Raw genomic sequence first — 18,128 nt, forward strand, 5'->3', positions numbered from 1 at the left:
ATTGTGCAATCATTTGATCTGACCACCAGTGAAAGAAATTATGGAAGCAATCTTTTGAATGTTGTTTAAGCAGAACACATGGTACCATTTAGTTAGTAGTTGTACTTATCATTCCATGTGCAACTAATGGTTGATAACTGTCACAACTCTAAACTAGCTTAGTCAATGGGAGAATTGCCAAGGATTAAACAGAATAGAAGAGATATGCTAGGTGACCCAAGGAGAAGGTCTAAGCAATGAAAAATAGAATTACAATGATAAATAACCGTGAGATCTTCTCACTTTGAATCATTATCATCTTGGTGAATTCATTGCATCTTTAATGATTACTGCAAATGGAAGGATTGAATGGGAAGGCGGCAACAGTCTATGAGGAAAAATAAGTACAGTCAAAACAAGGTAGAATCTAATTAAGTCACAAAGTTATAATCTATAAGACGACTTTCCTATGCAATCTTATAATGGCAAATGACTGTAGCAGACAGTTCTTACTTGAGCACTGGATAAACCTTTTGCTAAGATAGACTTCTTATTGAGGAAATTTATATTTTCATTGCCCCTGGCTTTATCCAATATCAGTGATTTTCACCTTTTAATTCACTTTGAAAGTTGGTTATGTATTTTCATCGACATAAGAGTTTATTTTAGCTGCATCCAAGACAACCTTGAACATTGTGAATACTAATTAATCAAGGATTGATCATTTTTCTATTTATATTGCAGCTTTTGGTGAGGCTATGTTGCACACAATAGGATACATATATACAAGGCAAGCTGCAAAAGAGTTAGGAAAGAATAAATTTCTCATTGGTATGCCTTTTGTTGCGGAGTGGGTACGTGATAAAGGTCACCACATTAAATCTCAAGTTACAGCAGCATCAGGTCAGTATCTTAATCTGTTGATTCTGAATATACTGGAATACATTGAGTTATCCCTGTTATCCCTCTTTAAGATTGGTCATAGAATATCCTGTTTGAATAATTAACTTTGACATTTATAAAGAGTAAGTGAAGGGAATTTGTTGTTTGCTGGAAAATGAAAAGGGTAACCATTAAAATTCACTCTGAATCATAGTTTAGTTTGTAGTTGTTTATTTACATATTCGAAAGAAAATTGGGTTTCTGTTTCAAAAAGATTATTCAACCGATGTGCAGGGGCTGTTTCTTTATTACAAATGCAAGGAGGATTGAAACGAAAGCTGGAAGGTGGTGTCACAGATGAAGATGCTTTATCACAATATATTCTAGAGAATAAAGATGTTATGATTAATTCTCTTTGGAAAATAAATGTAGTAGACATTGAATCGACACTGTCTCATGTTTGTCAAGCAGTAAGTCTCTATGTCTCTCTCCCTCTCTTTGAAACAATACATGTTATATTAAACCAATAAACAGAAAAAACAAACGATTTACGTCAGGGTGCCACCTTTGAGAGTTTCTCACCCCTGAACTTACTGATCTTATCGTCACCTCTGAACTTAACTAGTTGCACATCCTATTGCAATAAGAAAGACCTCCATTGTTCTGCTTCTTTCTTGTCCCTTTTTCTAATGTGGTCCAGTGACAAAGATTTATTACACATTTCTATGAAGCTATATGGTATTTGGTGGGTTATATCTATAGAACTAGAATACCCAGTCTTGCCCTTACATTTTTCCATAATTTCTTGAACATTTTGTTCAACTGCCTCCTCCGTCTTTGGCTCAGTCAAGGACACAGGTATCAGTGTCCACAAGATTAAAGTGTAGAATCTCAGGTCTATCCAATTCTAACGTAACCACATTCTTCCTTTATCTGCCTATACTACATAACTCTTAACCTGGCCAGGAAAATAATGTCATATTCTGAAGGTTCCATTTTTCTCAAAATAGGAGATAATCTCTCCTACCTTGTTTAATTTAACCTAACGCAGATAAGGATTTCTGCTCTTACCTCCTTTACATCTGAGAGACAATTTCCCCTTAACTTAATCTCTTATCTCCTGAATAATTATTAAGTTTATGCAAAAGTATATCAAGGTGAGAATGCTTTGCCCTTCCATATTTGTTCTGTCAATCTCTTGAACACCTGACACTTGATGCTCTCCAATCTTCATGTATCTCAGGACTTCTACTGCACGGTATTTTGTGGTGGCTAATCTGCATGCCCCTACTACTTACTTCAATCTTGAGGTATCTCAGGATATCTACCGTACACCATTCTGATAGTTTCTTGGCCTATTATCATGCCCCTACCATCTACTCCAATCTTGGAGTCTTTGAAGTATGTTGCGACACCTACTGCACAACATTTCCATGATAGCCTATTTGCATGTTGTATCAGAGCAATATATTGTTACTTCATCTTGGAATTACAATCAATGAATTATATTGAGATTAGCTGCTGCAATTTGATGATATGTATTATAATTTGTTGTTGGGATTAGCTACCTCAACAAAAAAATGAAGAACTCAATATTCAAAACAGTTCAACATATATCTTACTTGAAAATCACAAGTGAACCTAGTATTCAACACCACTGCCTACTTTACTTGGTGGTTGCAGTTGGTTACCTGTGCATTCCAATGAGATGGAATGCTGATCATGGAGATATTTGATGATATTGGCTGCATTAGCAGCGTAGATACACATTTATTAAGTGCATGTGACTTAATCTGACTCTTTGAGCGCTGTATTCTTCACAGGTTTATATTTTCAGTCTGAGAACTAATTGTATCCTATTTAGTTATTGAGAGGGCTAGGGGGGAGGGGGTGGGGAAGATTGGTGTCAGATATATTAGATTTTGTTTAAGATTGTTAAAATTTTTCTAGCATATTATTGGCATGTTGTTAGTTCATAACATGCAATTTACTCTTAGAAGTTGGTTTTTGTGCCCATAATATTATATTGATCTCATGGTGTACTAGTCACGAGGTTATAGATACAGGCTATTGATCTTATAGTGAGATTTGTACTTTTTGTGCAGTGTATCTGCTGACTTGAAATCTTAAAAGAATCTAGATATGTTGGTTGCGTACAACTCCTTGACAGTGAATAATCTATACAGTTCCTTGGTTGCCCTAAGACAGTGCCCTTAGAAGTTTAGAACTGCTAAGACTATTCTGCAGACACATATTCATTAGACAACTTATATTTATAAGATAGGATTAAGGATGTACTTGTTGTAAGAATCTTATTCATACCATGCACTTTTGGTTGTTTGGGTTCAGGTTCTTACTGACACCAGTGTTCCAAAAAACATACTGAAGGAACGGGCAATGGCATTAAAGAAACTGGGAACGGTCTTCCAGGTATATCTGCTTAATTATTGTAATTTCCGTAGAATAAAGATCCATTTATGTCTGTTAATCTCATTCCAATAAGTTAATTTTTTTGTGGTTAGGGAAATTATTTGTGAGGATTGTCTTTCCATAACCATATTGTAGGTTTAACATGATAATGTTTTCTGTCGAAGACTCTATGGCATTGCCTTCATCCCCTAGGTGCAGTCTAGTCAATTGCTTATTGTGTGTATTCTGTATGTATTTTGTTGTACACATGAAATGCGAGGAGCCTGAAATTTCAACTATGTGCCCCAAGCAAAATAAATTGTCAACTGTTGATTGTTAGAGAACTTAATTTTTTGTAAGTAACAAGTCCTTTTGTATATATGTATGTATACATACATACATACATACATACATACGTGTGTATGTATATGAATATGCATACATGTGTGTGTGTACATACATACATACATGTACATTCGTACATATACATACGTACAATTATATCCCTTAAAACAATATATTGCGTAAAACATACACACACACACATCTACATACGTACATATATATCTTGTAAATCAATAACTACAATTGAATGGCTATCTTTTCAACACAAGCTTAACATCAAATAACATTATTTGTTTTTTTTCTCAAAATATCTAGTCATTAATTAAATATCACAAAAAATATCAGTTTAAAGTTATCATATCCTTATTTGCAAAAGAAGCAGAAATAAAACTACCTTAAAGCTAACTAATCCTAAAACAATTAACTAAATACAAATGATTAAAATAGGTTCATATCCATTGTTCGGAAATAGCAACTACTGGAGTTGACAACTGCCAAAAATATTTGGCTGCACATGAATGTTTTCAGCTGATTTTGAAGCAATTTTTGCATTGAAAACCATGAACCCTCCAAATTATTACCAATTTAAACTTTTTCAATTTCAATCAAAAGTATATAACTTATCTTCATTAACATATTGATTGCATACCAACATTCATATGTGATTTAACTAATATGAACACAAGTAGAACACAAGATGCAGATTGGGGAGGTTTAGTTGATGACAGAAAAAGCACAAGTGGTGGTGCTTTCTTCCTTGGAAGCTGTCTTGTTTCATGGTTAAGTAAAAAATAGCCTTCTATTTCTTTATCCACTGCAGAAGTAGAATACATTGCAGCTGTATCTTTTTGCACCCAGGTACTTTGGATGAAGCAAACGTTAAAAGATATAAAGGTTGAATATGATTTCCCTATTACCATTTTTTGTGACAACACGAGTGCTATCAATATCTCAAAAAATCCAATTTTGCACTCTAGGACTAAACATATTCCTATTAAATATCATTTTTTTAGGGAACAAGTTGCTAATCAGCAAGTTAAGTTGGAATATGTGTCCTCCAAAGAGCAGATTGCAGATGTGTTTACTAAGCCTCTACCAAACTTTTGAGTTTTTGAGGCAAAAATTGGGAGTGATTTCACTTCCTCGTTAATTTGCAGTTTCGTCTCAGTGGGAGTATTTCTTGATACATTTAATGCCTCAGTTCAGGCATACTGATTGGTTTCATATATGCAGTTTTGGTTTCGTCATTGATGTCAAAGGGGGAGTAGTAAGATAGGGGGAGTTTCTTCCGATTAGTTCAGCAGGCATGTTTCAGTGTGCGTTCGTTTTGGTTCAGATTGGATGAGGGTGTAGTTGTCATCAATGACAAAGGGGGAGTTTGTTCAATATTTTGTCATTGATGTCACAGGTCAGATGGTGAAGTTGAGTTTTTGATTTGGAATTTCATTTGAGGTGCTTGGGTGTCTTCTTAAGCATTTTGACTATCTACTGTATGTGTGCCAAATCATTGGCTATTTTTTTTCTTGTGCTTAGCATATAATTAAGAGCTGTGTATTTTCTCTTTTATGTATTCGGCTCTTGTTTCGAACTTTCTGGTAGTGATGTTTTTAGCTTTTTAAGTCTCTAGAGAAGTCGTGTTTGCTACGCCTGGCAAATTCGTTTTGTATGACACAAGTTGTTTTGTGTTCCTTTGGCACGTTGCAAGGAGTTCCAAAAATTCGAACAATCATTTCCGTTCATGTGATGTGACTTTTTGTTCTTTTTAGAGGGATGAAGTGTCATCTTTTTTTTGGCTTCAAGGCTGTCTTGGTGACATGCTGGACAATGCCTTTTTCAAAGAAATATGAGTTGTGTTCAGAAAGCATTATTTATTCTCTGAAGGAATATTTGTTTTTTGGCATCTGTTTTTGGTTGACAGATAAGTAAGCTCGACAGCCTTAATATGGAAGCGTTTTTTATGACAATCTTTTTGGGAGGTTGCGATTTTGAAAACATGGGTTGAGCAGATATGTTTTTATATTTGGTGCTGTTTTGTTGCTGCCGTATGTATGGAGAGTTACAAGTGTAGTCAGAGTTGGAAAAGTTGAAAACGTTCGAACTCATTTTTCTTTATGATATTCCCTGCAACGAGATTTCTTTAAATTTTTTTTTCATTTATTGAAGACAATTCTCTGTCTTCTTTGATTTGGTGTGAGAGTGTTTTGTATTGGTTCTTTATGAACATATTTTTCCTCCCAGACAGCTGACACGTTTTTTTCCCTGGAACTATGGCTTTGGTGTTAAATATTTCAACTTTTTTTTTACAGTGTGTTTAAAAAAAGGGAATGAATTGGCATGCATCGATTTTTTTGACTCTTTGTTCCTTATTAAAATCAAGGCTTGTATTTAAAAGGCGACATATATTTTACGGGTGAAAAGTTTTGGAGAAAGGGCACGAACTTGTAAAAGGAGTTGGGTGTTTTGTTTTTGAAATGATATATATATCTTCTGAGCCGTTTTTAATTATCATTGAATAACCTGTATAGATGTGCGAAGAACAGTTTGTGTGGGTGGTTTTGAAGTGATGTATATTTGATGTCAATGATTTTCAGAATTTGTTTTGAAGTGATTAGCAGAGAAGTTTAATTTTATCTCAGAAGAGGGAGAATATTTTTGAATGGAGCTGGTTTTGGTTAAGATGCCTGCTGGAATTGGATTTCAGTATGTTAAGTATGTATTATCTTGCAGCAAATGTGATCAAGCTATGTATGTCACGATGAATGTAAAGAAGTTTTTTTTGTAAAATTTTATGAATCTAATTTGAGTTGGTGCTCATACTGAGGTTGGTGCCTGTTGATGTGTATTTTGTACACAGCCTAACACAGAATAAAATACCCAAGGGTACCTTATCCTCTCTTGAATAAAGTTTCCGAATGCTGAAGATATCGCGAAAAGGATCAATCAGAGAAACTTCAAGGTTCTTGTATGTAGGATCTCTACGTGTGGATAAGCTCTCTGTGGTATGATGTGATTTGCTGGAATCACAAGGGGACTTACATTCGATGATTGAACGTCTGATTTGCCTTTGAATATTGCTGGAACACAGGATCTTACTGCCTTAGATTTGAAAAATGGAAAAAAGATGAGGGCGAAGAGAGGATCTAATCCTAATACTAAGAATGTAGGAGCAATGATTGATCTTTGATGAAACTCTAACTAGGTCTTGTTTTGACATCGCAGGACCATCTCCACAAGGCTAGTGCGATCTTCGAAGGGAAGCTTTATGATGTGCAAATCATCACTGCAGGCATAGACACCATCAGGGTAATGCATATCAATGAAGAAGCGACAATTGAAGTTAAGCTTAAGCTGAATGATTCCAGTTGACTACACAAGGCAAGTCTGCAATCAACAAACTGCTAGTAGTATGGATATGCGAATTTCACCATCAATCAAGCATATTTCTTCCACTCGTCTAATAACATGAAATCAAATATGAGAAGTATAAAGACCATGCAAATTGTCGAATCGACCCATAAATTTCACCATTTCTTCAATGAAGTTACAAGTCTTTTACAACAACATCTTGGCAACAATCTTTGCCTTCTCTCTCTACTCTACTCTAATTACTATTCTATCAACTAGCTAACTACTCTCTATTTGTCTTCTAACCGCTTTCCAACTCCTTCCTAACTCTCTAATTGCCTTTACAAAATGAAATGCCAGGGCTTATATAGTGCCCACAATACAATTCGATGGCTTAGATCAATTCGAGATCAATGGCCAAGATTCAACAATGAAAACCCTAATTAGGGTTTGTTACAACCATTACATAACATTTAATGCTAGACCAATGATAAAATTGCATTGCTTGGACACATGTCCTCTCTAGAAAATTCCACCAATGGATAGCCGGGGTAGGTACATCCGAGTTTGTGCCACCTTCCATGAGTTAGGTACATTGAATCTGGACATGCTGAGGTGGACCACACTGACTGGAGAAGTGATGACTAGGATGCCACCTCGTTTGACACTTGTAACTTGGTAAATATTCAACTTGATGTTGTTGAGAAGCTAGCTTTAATTAATTCTTCTGGAACTATCTGCTTCTTCAACGAACCCTTGCTCTGACTTCTTGTGTCCTTGATTTGTAGGATGATTGATGTACCTCGCCTTGGAATACTGGATTGGAGAAGTCGCCCTTGATGATGTTAGTCCAAAGAAGGTCGTCCTTGTCGATGCTAGGCTGGAGCGAAGAAGGTCGTCCTTGTCCTTGCTTGATCGTTCTTGATCTGGCTGGATTTTCCTTGAGGAGAGTCTTCCGACTTGTAGATCTTTCGAGCTTGGAGTCGCCATCTTGATACCTACACAACATTTCAAAATTAGTAATATATCTTGAAATCTAAAAATTAAACTTTAAAAGGAAGATTCAAGATTTTAATTAGGAAACCTTATGATAAATCTTTGAATTATCATTTCCTAATTAACTACGCAATACTTAGATTTTCCAAAACAAATGTCTAAAAAAAAAAATCAAACCTTGAATAAGGGTGTCAAGATGATTTTGCCATACCTCTTCTTGAGAATTAACTCTAAGAAATGATGTAAAAATAGATGAATTTTGCTAGGCAAAGTGTAGATCAAAGCTCTCCCTTGGATACAATGCACCTCCTTTAGCTAGCTTCTTCAAGATCTGGAAATTCGCCTTCAAATGTCTTCAAAAATCTGGAAATTATCCTCCAATCTAGCAAGATTTCGCACTTCTTTCTTTGCCTTTTCCAAATCGCACTTGAAACAATGAGTGAATGATTTGAATAATGAAAACACACCTCAAATATATAGAGCGCTCACCATTTCACCTCCCCATAGGCCGACTTGGAAAATAGGCCAAAAATAAACAAAAGATTAAATAAAAGGAGAGGCCGACTTAACCAAAATATTAAATAATACCCCAAGCGCTCTTTCTTTTGATTTTAAATTAATAATAATTAATTTCAAATGCCTTTATAACGAAAAAATTTCGATTTTAAGGCTCAAAATTAATTATTAAATGCCATGCACCATCATTAAATGTCAATTTAATTTCAAAATATTTCAAGGTTTTATCGAATTTGCAATTTGAAGGATATTGGCGCCCAAGCATGGGAAAATAATAGATATCAACAAGATCGCTCTGGTCCCTTGGAGAGGGACAGGAGCGCCTATACCTTTTGGACCTCACACTTATTGTTTTTTACGTCCAAGACCTCATTTTTGACGTCCAAGATGGCATTTTTACTTAGAATTTCGAGTTCAATTTATTCGATCTTTGAAATGAGTGCACTTTAAAGCATTTTCGCCCTAGTCCCTTGGTGAGGGACAGGAGCGATTTCATCTTTTGTCCTTGGTCTTTGTCCTTTAGATCGCCAAATCAAGTTTGGAGGTAAGCAATGACCTTCGTTCATCTCTTCTATGTATGTTCAACCTGCTTCTTCAAGGCAAAAACGTGCTTTCCCAAGATTTTCGCCCTGGTCCTTGAGTGAAGGACAGGAGCGCCCTTTGTCAATTGTCATCAAAATTCGTGGTCCTTGTAACTCCATTCCACCCCGAAGCACCTTAAGTATCATTCCAAACTCGCGCCTTGGCTTAGATTTGTCCAAACTTGGCGAGAAGGATTGGATATTAAGTTTTTCGCCCTGGTCCCTTGGAGAGGGACAAGAGCTATTTTGCAAATCCAAGCTTATTCGTCCTTTGTTAGCCTTCCAAATTATATTCAATGGATAAATCATGTTTTCCTTGGTCTCTTCAAATCATAAAATTGTCTTGATCCTGCAAGAACAGTGCAAATTTGAAATTCAAGCTCCGGTCCTTCAGTGAGGGACGGGAGCACTTTTGCAATTACAAGCCAATTCGTCCTTTGCTAGCTTCGAAAATTATCTTCAACGGATCGATTGTGTCTTCCTCCACCCACCTCAAACGCGAAACTTGCTTTCCTTTTGCCAAAAACTTGCCTCGAGGGAAAATCGCTCTGGTCCCTTAGAGAGGGACAGGAGCGCCCTAGCCAGTCACCTTGGTCCCTTGGAGAGGGACAGGAGCGAACTTGTCACTTAGGCCGATTTTCTTCATTGTGGCGTTCTTAAGTTATATTCAACGGGCAAAACATACTTCCCTTGACCTCCTCAAATCGCGAAACCACTTAAATCTTGCAAGGATAATGCGAAATTGGAATTCAAGCTCCAGTCCTTCAGTGAGGGACAGGAGCGAATTTTGCTCTCTAGGCCAAATCGTTACAATTTTCATCAAAAAATGTCTTGGCTAAGGAAGATATCATCTTACTTCATGCTATGAATAAAAGTTAATGTCCAAAAAAGGTCTAAAATTGTGCATATAAAGAAAAGCGCTCTGGTCCTTCAGTGAGGGACAGCAGCGAATTTGACCTTCTAGGCAAAAACTTCATCATTTCATTGTTTTTGATCAAGTCTGGATGCTCTATCATGCTCATTTCGTCCTTCACCATGCTTTTGATGTCTCAATTTAACCAAACAAGGCCAGGAATGGCTCAAATAAGTATTTTCGCCCTGGTCCCTTGGTGAGGGACAGGAGCGCTTTGCCTTGGTCCCTTGGAGAAGGATAGGAGCAAAATTCGTTCTGGATCCACAGTGAAGGACAGGAGCGAAATTTGACTTTTTGAACTCTCTATCAGGACATTCCAGACTTAGCCAAATTTCAGGATCAGGACCTCACTCAAGCCGGACTTGCTTATCCATGTGATCCCCTGGGCGACACTCAAAATGCAAAGGCTAACTGACAAAACCCTAAAAAACCTAAAAAGACAAACCCTAAAAAGGAAAAAAAGCAGGGGTCCTATTGTGACGTTTTCACACATCGCCCCATTGCAAATGGGGACCCATGTTTTGCTCGTTTTCGCTTTGCTTTTTAGGGTTTTGGTTTAGTTTGTCAGTTGTCTGGATTAGGGTCAAGCCTTAGGGTTTTTTACTTTGACGTTTTCAGGCCAGAATCCAGTCAGTCTTGAGAGCTTTTTAAGCTTCCTTTCGTAGGATGTAATTTTGAATAAAGTGAATTTGCCAGAATGGTTTATTTTCAATTGGAATTTTGAATGCAGAGTCTAAATTTGTCTAAGTGTTGATAATGAAATTGTGAATTTTGTCCAATTGAGTAATTTTGATCAAATTTTGAGTTTTTTGATATTTGATCCCGGGCATTGGAAATGATTTGTTTTTGCCTTGTGAAGTGATTAAACTTGTGAAATCTTGATATTTTGGCCTGTAGGAGCAAAATCGCTCCTGTCCCTCAGTGAAGGACCGGAGCTCGTTTTCAAAAATCTTACTGTCTCTGCAGGATCAAGATGATTTTTCAAGTGGAAATGATAAAGGGAGGCGTGATCTTTCCGTTGAATATAAATTGAAGAATTTCACGAACACGGAAATGCCCTAGGAGTCAAAATCGCTCCTGTCCCTCAGTGGAGGACCGGAGCTCAAGATCAAATATTGCCTTGTCCTTGCAGGATTTGAACAACTTGACGATTTGAAGAAGTCAAAGGAGATACATTTCATCAATTGAATATAATTTGGAAACACAAACATGAGGAAAAATGGACCAAAAATGCAAAATCGCTCCTGTCCCTCAGTCAGGGACCAGGGCGAAGTTCAGTGTAGCTCCCGTCCCTCTCCCAGGGACCAGAGCGAAATTCCTTATAAGGCATGTTTTAGGCAAAGATCAAGCAAGTTTTAGGTTTGAGGCAAACAAAGATGGTGTAACGGATTCGTTGAAGACAAAATTGAAGATTGCAAGATACCAAATGAGACCTATATTGGCTTGGGCGCTCCTGTCGCTCAGTCAGGGACCAGAGCGATTTTTGTCTTAGATGAATTTCTTGCCAAGTTTGAATGATTTCCAAGCCAAAGATGAATAAGATGGGGCACAACAAGACCGTTGAAGATAATTTTTGAAGGTGGCAAAGTGTAGTTGAGCTTGAAAGTACAAATTCGCTCCTGTCCCTCAGCCAGGGACCAGGGCGATATCTTAGTTATGTTGCCTTTCCTCCAGGTTCAAACCACTCCAAGTCAAGGTGAAAGGTGGCAAGGACGTATTGAAGCGTCTCAATGAAGAACGAAGTATCAAAGGTCGCCAAATGTCCCAGTTCGCTCCTGTCCCTCAGGCAGGGACCAGAGCGAAATTTCTATGATGGCCTAAGTTTTAAAGGTTTATCAAGTATCAAGTGGCCAAGAGGGATCAAGGGACTTCGTTTTACACAATAAAAGCAATGGCAAGTTGATGAAAGCAAGCATGAGCCCAAGACATTGAAGTTCGCTCCTGTCCCTCAGTCAGGGACCAGGGCGATATTTACTATATTTGCCAATTCATTCAAAATTCACGCCAAGTCAAGGTTATGCAAGGTTGCGCAGGGTCTAAGGCGTCTTAAGAGGATGATATGCGAGAAAATCAAGCATCAAAAGGTCATCAATTGAGCCAAGGAACCTATATCGCTCCTGTCCCTCAGTCAGGGACCAGGTCGATTTGCACAAGATCATTCATTTTTCTTCAAAATCATGACAAGGCAAGGATGCACAAGATCGAGAACGTCATTTGAAAGGCAATGAACAAAGAGTTAAGGTTAAGAACGAAGAATTTCAAGTTAGAGCATAAGGATCGCTCCTGTCCCTCACCAAGGAACCAGGGCGATAATCCTTCAAACATTAGAATGCCTTGTAAAGGACAAGTGAAACAAGCATGGTATGAAGAAACAACGTTATTGTTTGCCTTACGATGAAGATTGGTGATCGAAGATGCAAGATCAAGGGGAAAACATTAAGTTCGCTCCTGTCCCTCACCAAGGGACCAGGGCGATATGAGCTAAATCACTCATTATCCTTCGAGGATCATGTCAAAGCAAAGTTGCAAAAGGTTTAAAACATCATTTGGAAGGCAACGCAAAAGAAGTGAACGTCACAATATTACCAATTTGAGCTAGGAATGGAAGTTCGCTCCTGTCCCTCTCCCAGGGACCAGAGCGATGGGGTTTGTATCTTTCCCTCCTCCAAGTTTTGGCGTTAAAACATTTTTTGAATTTTATTAAATGCTAGAAAAATTGATAAATTTGAATATCCAATTAAAGTTAGCATTTAACATTAGCGCATGGGCCTTTATTAATTAATTTTTGCCTTTTAAAAAAAAATCGAGTTTATTTAAAATTATAGGCATTAAATTAATTAATTATAAATAAAATGGGGCGCTTGATTTAAAATTTGTTTCATTTTACAAGGGTCGGCCTTTAATTTTATTTTAAATTTGCCTTATTCACCAAAGTTGGCCTAGGGTCAATATGAAGGTGAGCGCCTATAAAGGGAGGTGTTTATTTCAATTTCAAATCATCATTTTATCCTCTTTCGCATGCGATTTGGAGAATACAAAGGAGAAGTGCGAATTTCATCAAGAAGATATAGGGTGCGAACTTCATCAAAGTGGTGTGAAACGTCTTCAAAGAGGAGTGTGAGTTTGAGTTGTGCAAAATTTCTAAGGCGAATTTGTTATCATTAAGACATTGAAGACCCTTCCCCCAAGGTGGCGAATTGCTAAAGTGGACGTTTATTTGGAGAGAGATCACGTTGAAGTCACCAAATTTTGATTTTTGCTTAGGCAAATTCCTTGTTTTGCATTTTAGAGTTAAGCTCTCAAGTGAGGTATGGCGAAGATCCCTTGTTTTAAATGTTGATTTTTTTGATCGTCATTGCCTTAAAATTTTGAATTTTGAAATTTTGAATTCCGATAGCTCAATCGTTTTTAGGAAATGATAACTCAAGGACTTATCATGAAGTTTCCTAAAACTAATCTTTTATCTAATCTATGTTATGTATTGCAAAATCATGTTACTAATTTTGAAATGTTGTGTAGGCATCAAATGGAGATCTTATCAAGGAAAATCAAGCCAGATCAAGGACGGTCTTCACCGGGACGATCAAGCAAGGACAAGGGCGACCTCATCCAGTCTAGCATCGGCAAGGACGACCTTCTTTGGACTAACGTCATCAAGGGCAACCTCTTCCAATCCAGCGTTCCAAGGCGAGGTACATCAATCATCTTGCGCATCAAGGACACAAGAAGTCAGAACAAGGGTTCGTTGAAGAAGCAAATAATTTCAGAAGAGTTAATTAAAGATAGCTTCTCAACAACATCAAGTTGAATATTTACCAAGTTACAAGTGTCAGACGAGGTGGCAGCCTAGTCATCACGTCCACCTCGACACGTCCAGATTCAATGTACCTAACTCATGGAAGGTGGCACAAACTCCGATGTACCTACCCCGGCTATCCATTGGTGGAATTTTCTAGAGAGGACATGTGTCCAAGCAATACAATTATTTCATTGGTCGAGCATTAAATGTTATGTAATGGTTGTAACAAACCCTAATTAGGGTTTTCATTGTGAAATCTTGGCCATTGATCTAAGCCATCGAATTGTATTGTGGGCACTATATAAGCCCTGACATTTCATTTTGTAAAGAGTTAGAGATAATATAGAAATAGTTGAAAGCAGTTAGTAGATAGAGAGTAGTTAGAAGATAGAATAGCAATTAGAGTAGAATAGGAGGACAAGGCAAGAAATTGTTGCCATTGATTGTAAACAAACTCCATTTTCATTGAAGTAATGGTGAAGTGTGTCGTTTCTTGCAATTTGCATGGTTTCTTGTTGAGTCTTCAATCCTAGATGGTAGATGATTAGATGAATGGAGGAAATGTGATTGATTGATGGTGGAATTCGTATATCCATACTACTAGCAGTTTGTTGATTGCAGACTTGCCTTGTGTAGTCAACTGGAATTGTTTAGCTTAAGCTCAATTTCAATTTGTCGCTTCTTCATTGATATGCATCAACTTGATGGTGTCTATGCCTGCAGTGATGATTTGAACATCATAAAGCTTCCCTTAGAAGATCGCACTAGCCTTGTGGAGATGGTCCATTGATGTCAAAACAAGACCTAGTTAGAGTTTCATCAAAGATCAATCATTGTTCCTACATTCTTAGTATTAGGATTAGATACTCCCTTCGCCCTCATCCTTTTTCCATTTTTTTCAAATCTAAACTAGTAAGAGCCCGTGTTCCAGCAAAGCAGATCGGAAGTTCAATCATCAAATGTAAGTCCCCTTGTGATTCCAGCAAATCACATCATACCACAGCGAGCTTATCCACACGTAGAGACCCTACATCAAAGAACCTTGGAGTCATCCTGATTGATCCTTTTTCGCGATATCTTCAGCAATCAGAGGCTTTATTCAAGAGAGGATAAGGTACCCTTGGGTATTTTATTCTGTGTTAGGCTGTGTACAAAATACACGTCAACAGGTCCCCATTTGCAATGGGGCGATGTGTGAAAACGTCACAACAGTGCCTCAACTAAGTTTGAGTTGGTGCTCTTGGCATGAACTGTAGCTCACTTTTGTAATAGGGTTGGTGCTCATTTAATGGAAGCTCTTGATGCCATGGTTTTTTACCTAAAAGGGTCTTCCACAAGATAATGTTGTGTTCTCTGTGTACTTATCTTTTCAGTTATTTTCTAAAGGCCCATTTTGACTAAAAGTTTTGAAATACTGATTCACTCTCCCTTGCAACCCCCCCCTCTCAGTATTTCTGTTTTGGTTTTCATAGCGGAGGTCTGTAATTAGCATTCTAAAGCGCCCTTGCATTGTAAGATGGTTGGCTCATGAGAAAGAACAACTTGGAGTTAATGGGTACTTGCCCTAAATTTTCCTCGTGACACTGGAATGTGTTGCTTATCATTTTGAAGGTCTAAAAATGCATTGTTTGGTCTATGATCTGATATTAATTTCCTGAATTTGATATCAGTTTGCTTATTAAATCTCTTCGATATTGTAATTGAGTTATTATATGCTTTGATGATATGTAAAGATATTCTCTTGCAATGTTGATATTGTTAATGTATGCAATCTTATTGTTGAACGAAACGTGAATACGAGTACTTCTGCATTTTTGTCTATTTATATCAACAAAACAAAAAATAATCAAGGGTGGTCATTATAGTGGTATCAGAGAACAAGTCATCCTGCCAGTTTGTGTTGAGCAATCACAATTAGATTTTCACCTTCTATGAGTGAGAGAAAGAAGATACTTTTATAGAGAACAAAGGAAGAGTCTTTGGCAGTCCCCACGAGTTCTTGAGGGAGATAAAATTTCTGGTATTTTAGGGATGCATCAAGAACCTTGGAAGGATAGTAAAAACACAATAGAGAACTTGGCAGATAAAGGTAAAGAGAGAGCTTGTTCTTTGAGCTTAAACACTCTGATGGGAATGAAGTTTGATACTATGATGGATGTGATGTGTCAGCTGTTGGGATAAATTGGACAATTTATGCCGAATAATACACAAATTAATCAAAACACTTCACAAGGTACTGAAACAAAAAATGCAGAGAGCAGTTCAACTAATCAGCAAAATAAGAAGAAGAGGCAGCCTATAGCAGCAGATTCCTACTTTCATTCAAAGAGAAGCACTACAGGTTGTTAATGGAACTCCTCTACAATTGGTAGATGAGTTAAGGCATGCCTATGCTAAATATGATGCCCTTACTGAAGCAGTTAAGGACAATCTAACTTTCAATAAATTCATGGATTAGAAGAAGAAGAGGGGTGGTGGAAGAGTAGATTATAGAGGATCAGCAATTGAGAGGGACTTATAATATGCCTTGGGTAAGGTCGCTCTTGATTATTTTGATGCTAGTGATAAGTGTTCAGCTAGAGCTTGGGTGCATAAGTTAGATAACTATTTATCTCTTAAACCTATGGCTGAAGGTAAGGTAATTATAAGAAGGCTGAAGGGCCATTGTTTTCTTCAAATGATTGCACTCATAAGAGAGACACCTTGCCACTTGGTAAGAAAAACGTGTTTAATTTAATTTTATCATTTATTTTACTTTTAAGTTTATGAAAATCTTTACCAAGTTATGAATGACAATTTTCATCCTGCCAAAATGCCTAATTTTCAAAAGCTTGCCGTTTGCATTTAATCTCAGCCTTGTAGTGCTTTTGGTTGTGGGCGCAACTAGAGTGTTTTTGAGGCCATTCACACAAAGAGTCTAATAGGTTGACTCAAAAGCATTTGAATGACCTTGTCTATGTTCAACAAAACCTTTGGTTCCATGAAAAGAAAGTACAAGGGTAGGGTTCACATGAAGCACTTGACCTTAATGACATTGATCCATAATTAGATTGGATTACCGAGCTTGATGATTTTAATGTGGATCCATTGTTAATTGACGATGACTTTATCATTTCCCCTTCTTGCACATAGCTCAGTATGAGTTCTCCATTAGCCTATTCTCGGGTTCTTGTAGGATAAGTGGATGTGATTATGAGACTCAATGTCCCAAGGTGAGCTCTTGTAGTGATTTTTAGAATTTTCCGTAAACTTTCTATTTTTGACATATTGCTATTTTTAGTAAGTTCTATTTTTACCACTAGGTTTTGGCCTCTATTCCTCTTTCAGTTCATTCTAGTGGTTTCCAATTTTGGACTTGGTGAGTTCTTATGTTTCAGAAAGATATTTGATTTTTTCACTGTGTCTTTATAAAGTTGCATTATAAGGTGTACGCCTTGTGCCTCGCCTAGTAAGTTGACTTGAAATCATTTTAAAAGGGGGGCCAATTAGCTTTCTTGATGTGATGCCAAGAAAGGGGGGAAGTTTAATATTTTTAAAAAGTTTATTTTATGCGCTTCCTAAAGGTGGTGCTAAGATTCCTATAATCTCCCCTTTTTAGCTTGTTCCTGTCTTGATTGGTTTAGCCTATCATTGGCCCTCGTAGGCTAAGGTAGTTGGTTAGAGGGTCTTAGTTATCAAAGCATGAGGCTTATTCCCATCCAGAGTTCAAGTTTGGCCTTCGTTGGACTCAATTTCCCATACTTACTATTTATAGTAAGTCAGGGGATGCTCGATAGGGACCTTTACTATTTTTAGTAAGGCCATCGGATGAGTAGTGAACGCAGTGGTTGACCCCCTGGTTTAGACGGAATTGGAAAATAATGAATATTCGAGAAGTTATTAATGTTTAATTGGCCTAGATGATAATTATTTATTAAAAGGTGATAATATATGTTGTAACTTAATGTTATAACTTGAGGGTCAATTCATCATGAAAAGGGGGGCCATTTGAGGAATTGATTATGAATGCCAAAATGAAATATTAAATGTGTTCCTTATGTCTTAATGGAATAACATTTTAAATGTTATTAATATGTCGTTTATGGGAAATGGAGCCCTAAGGTGGAATTATAAATACTCCCTCAATGAAATCGATTTCATTCTATTGAGCATTTGTTTTGATAAATTATATTCTGTGAGGAGAAGACAAGGGTTTTCCTTCATCGGCCATTGGGAACGAAATCTCTCATTGGTTTGCAATCTTGAGGCTGTGAAATATCAGCTGAATCATTGCTTGATCATGGACTTCATCCAGAGGTTCAATCTTATGCAAAAAGGGAGTAGATTTATCCAGTGTTAGAGCAGATTTTGAAGGGTTTTGATT

The 18,128-nt window shown here is 37.2% G+C and overlaps 1 protein-coding gene across 3 annotated transcripts in view; it reads left to right on the forward strand.

Moving 5' to 3' along the window:
* LOC131046138 (chaperone protein dnaJ 10) overlaps window positions 1–18,128 on the forward strand; it is a 174,577-nt gene that overhangs the window by 109,990 nt on the left and 46,459 nt on the right. For all 3 annotated transcript variants that reach the window (XR_009105935.2, XM_057979803.2, XM_057979802.2), the window contains exons 7-9: window positions 724–882; window positions 1,156–1,331; window positions 3,211–3,291. Coding sequence is in view for 2 of the 3 variants with exons in the window: in XM_057979803.2 (XP_057835786.2) it covers window positions 724–882; window positions 1,156–1,331; window positions 3,211–3,291 (416 nt within the window). In the remaining variant the exon portion in view is untranslated. The remainder of the gene's footprint in view (window positions 1–723; window positions 883–1,155; window positions 1,332–3,210; window positions 3,292–18,128) is intronic.

The sequence above is a fragment of the Cryptomeria japonica genome, chromosome 4 (assembly GCF_030272615.1).
Source record: "Cryptomeria japonica chromosome 4, Sugi_1.0, whole genome shotgun sequence".
NCBI lineage: Eukaryota > Viridiplantae > Streptophyta > Pinopsida > Cupressales > Cupressaceae > Cryptomeria > Cryptomeria japonica.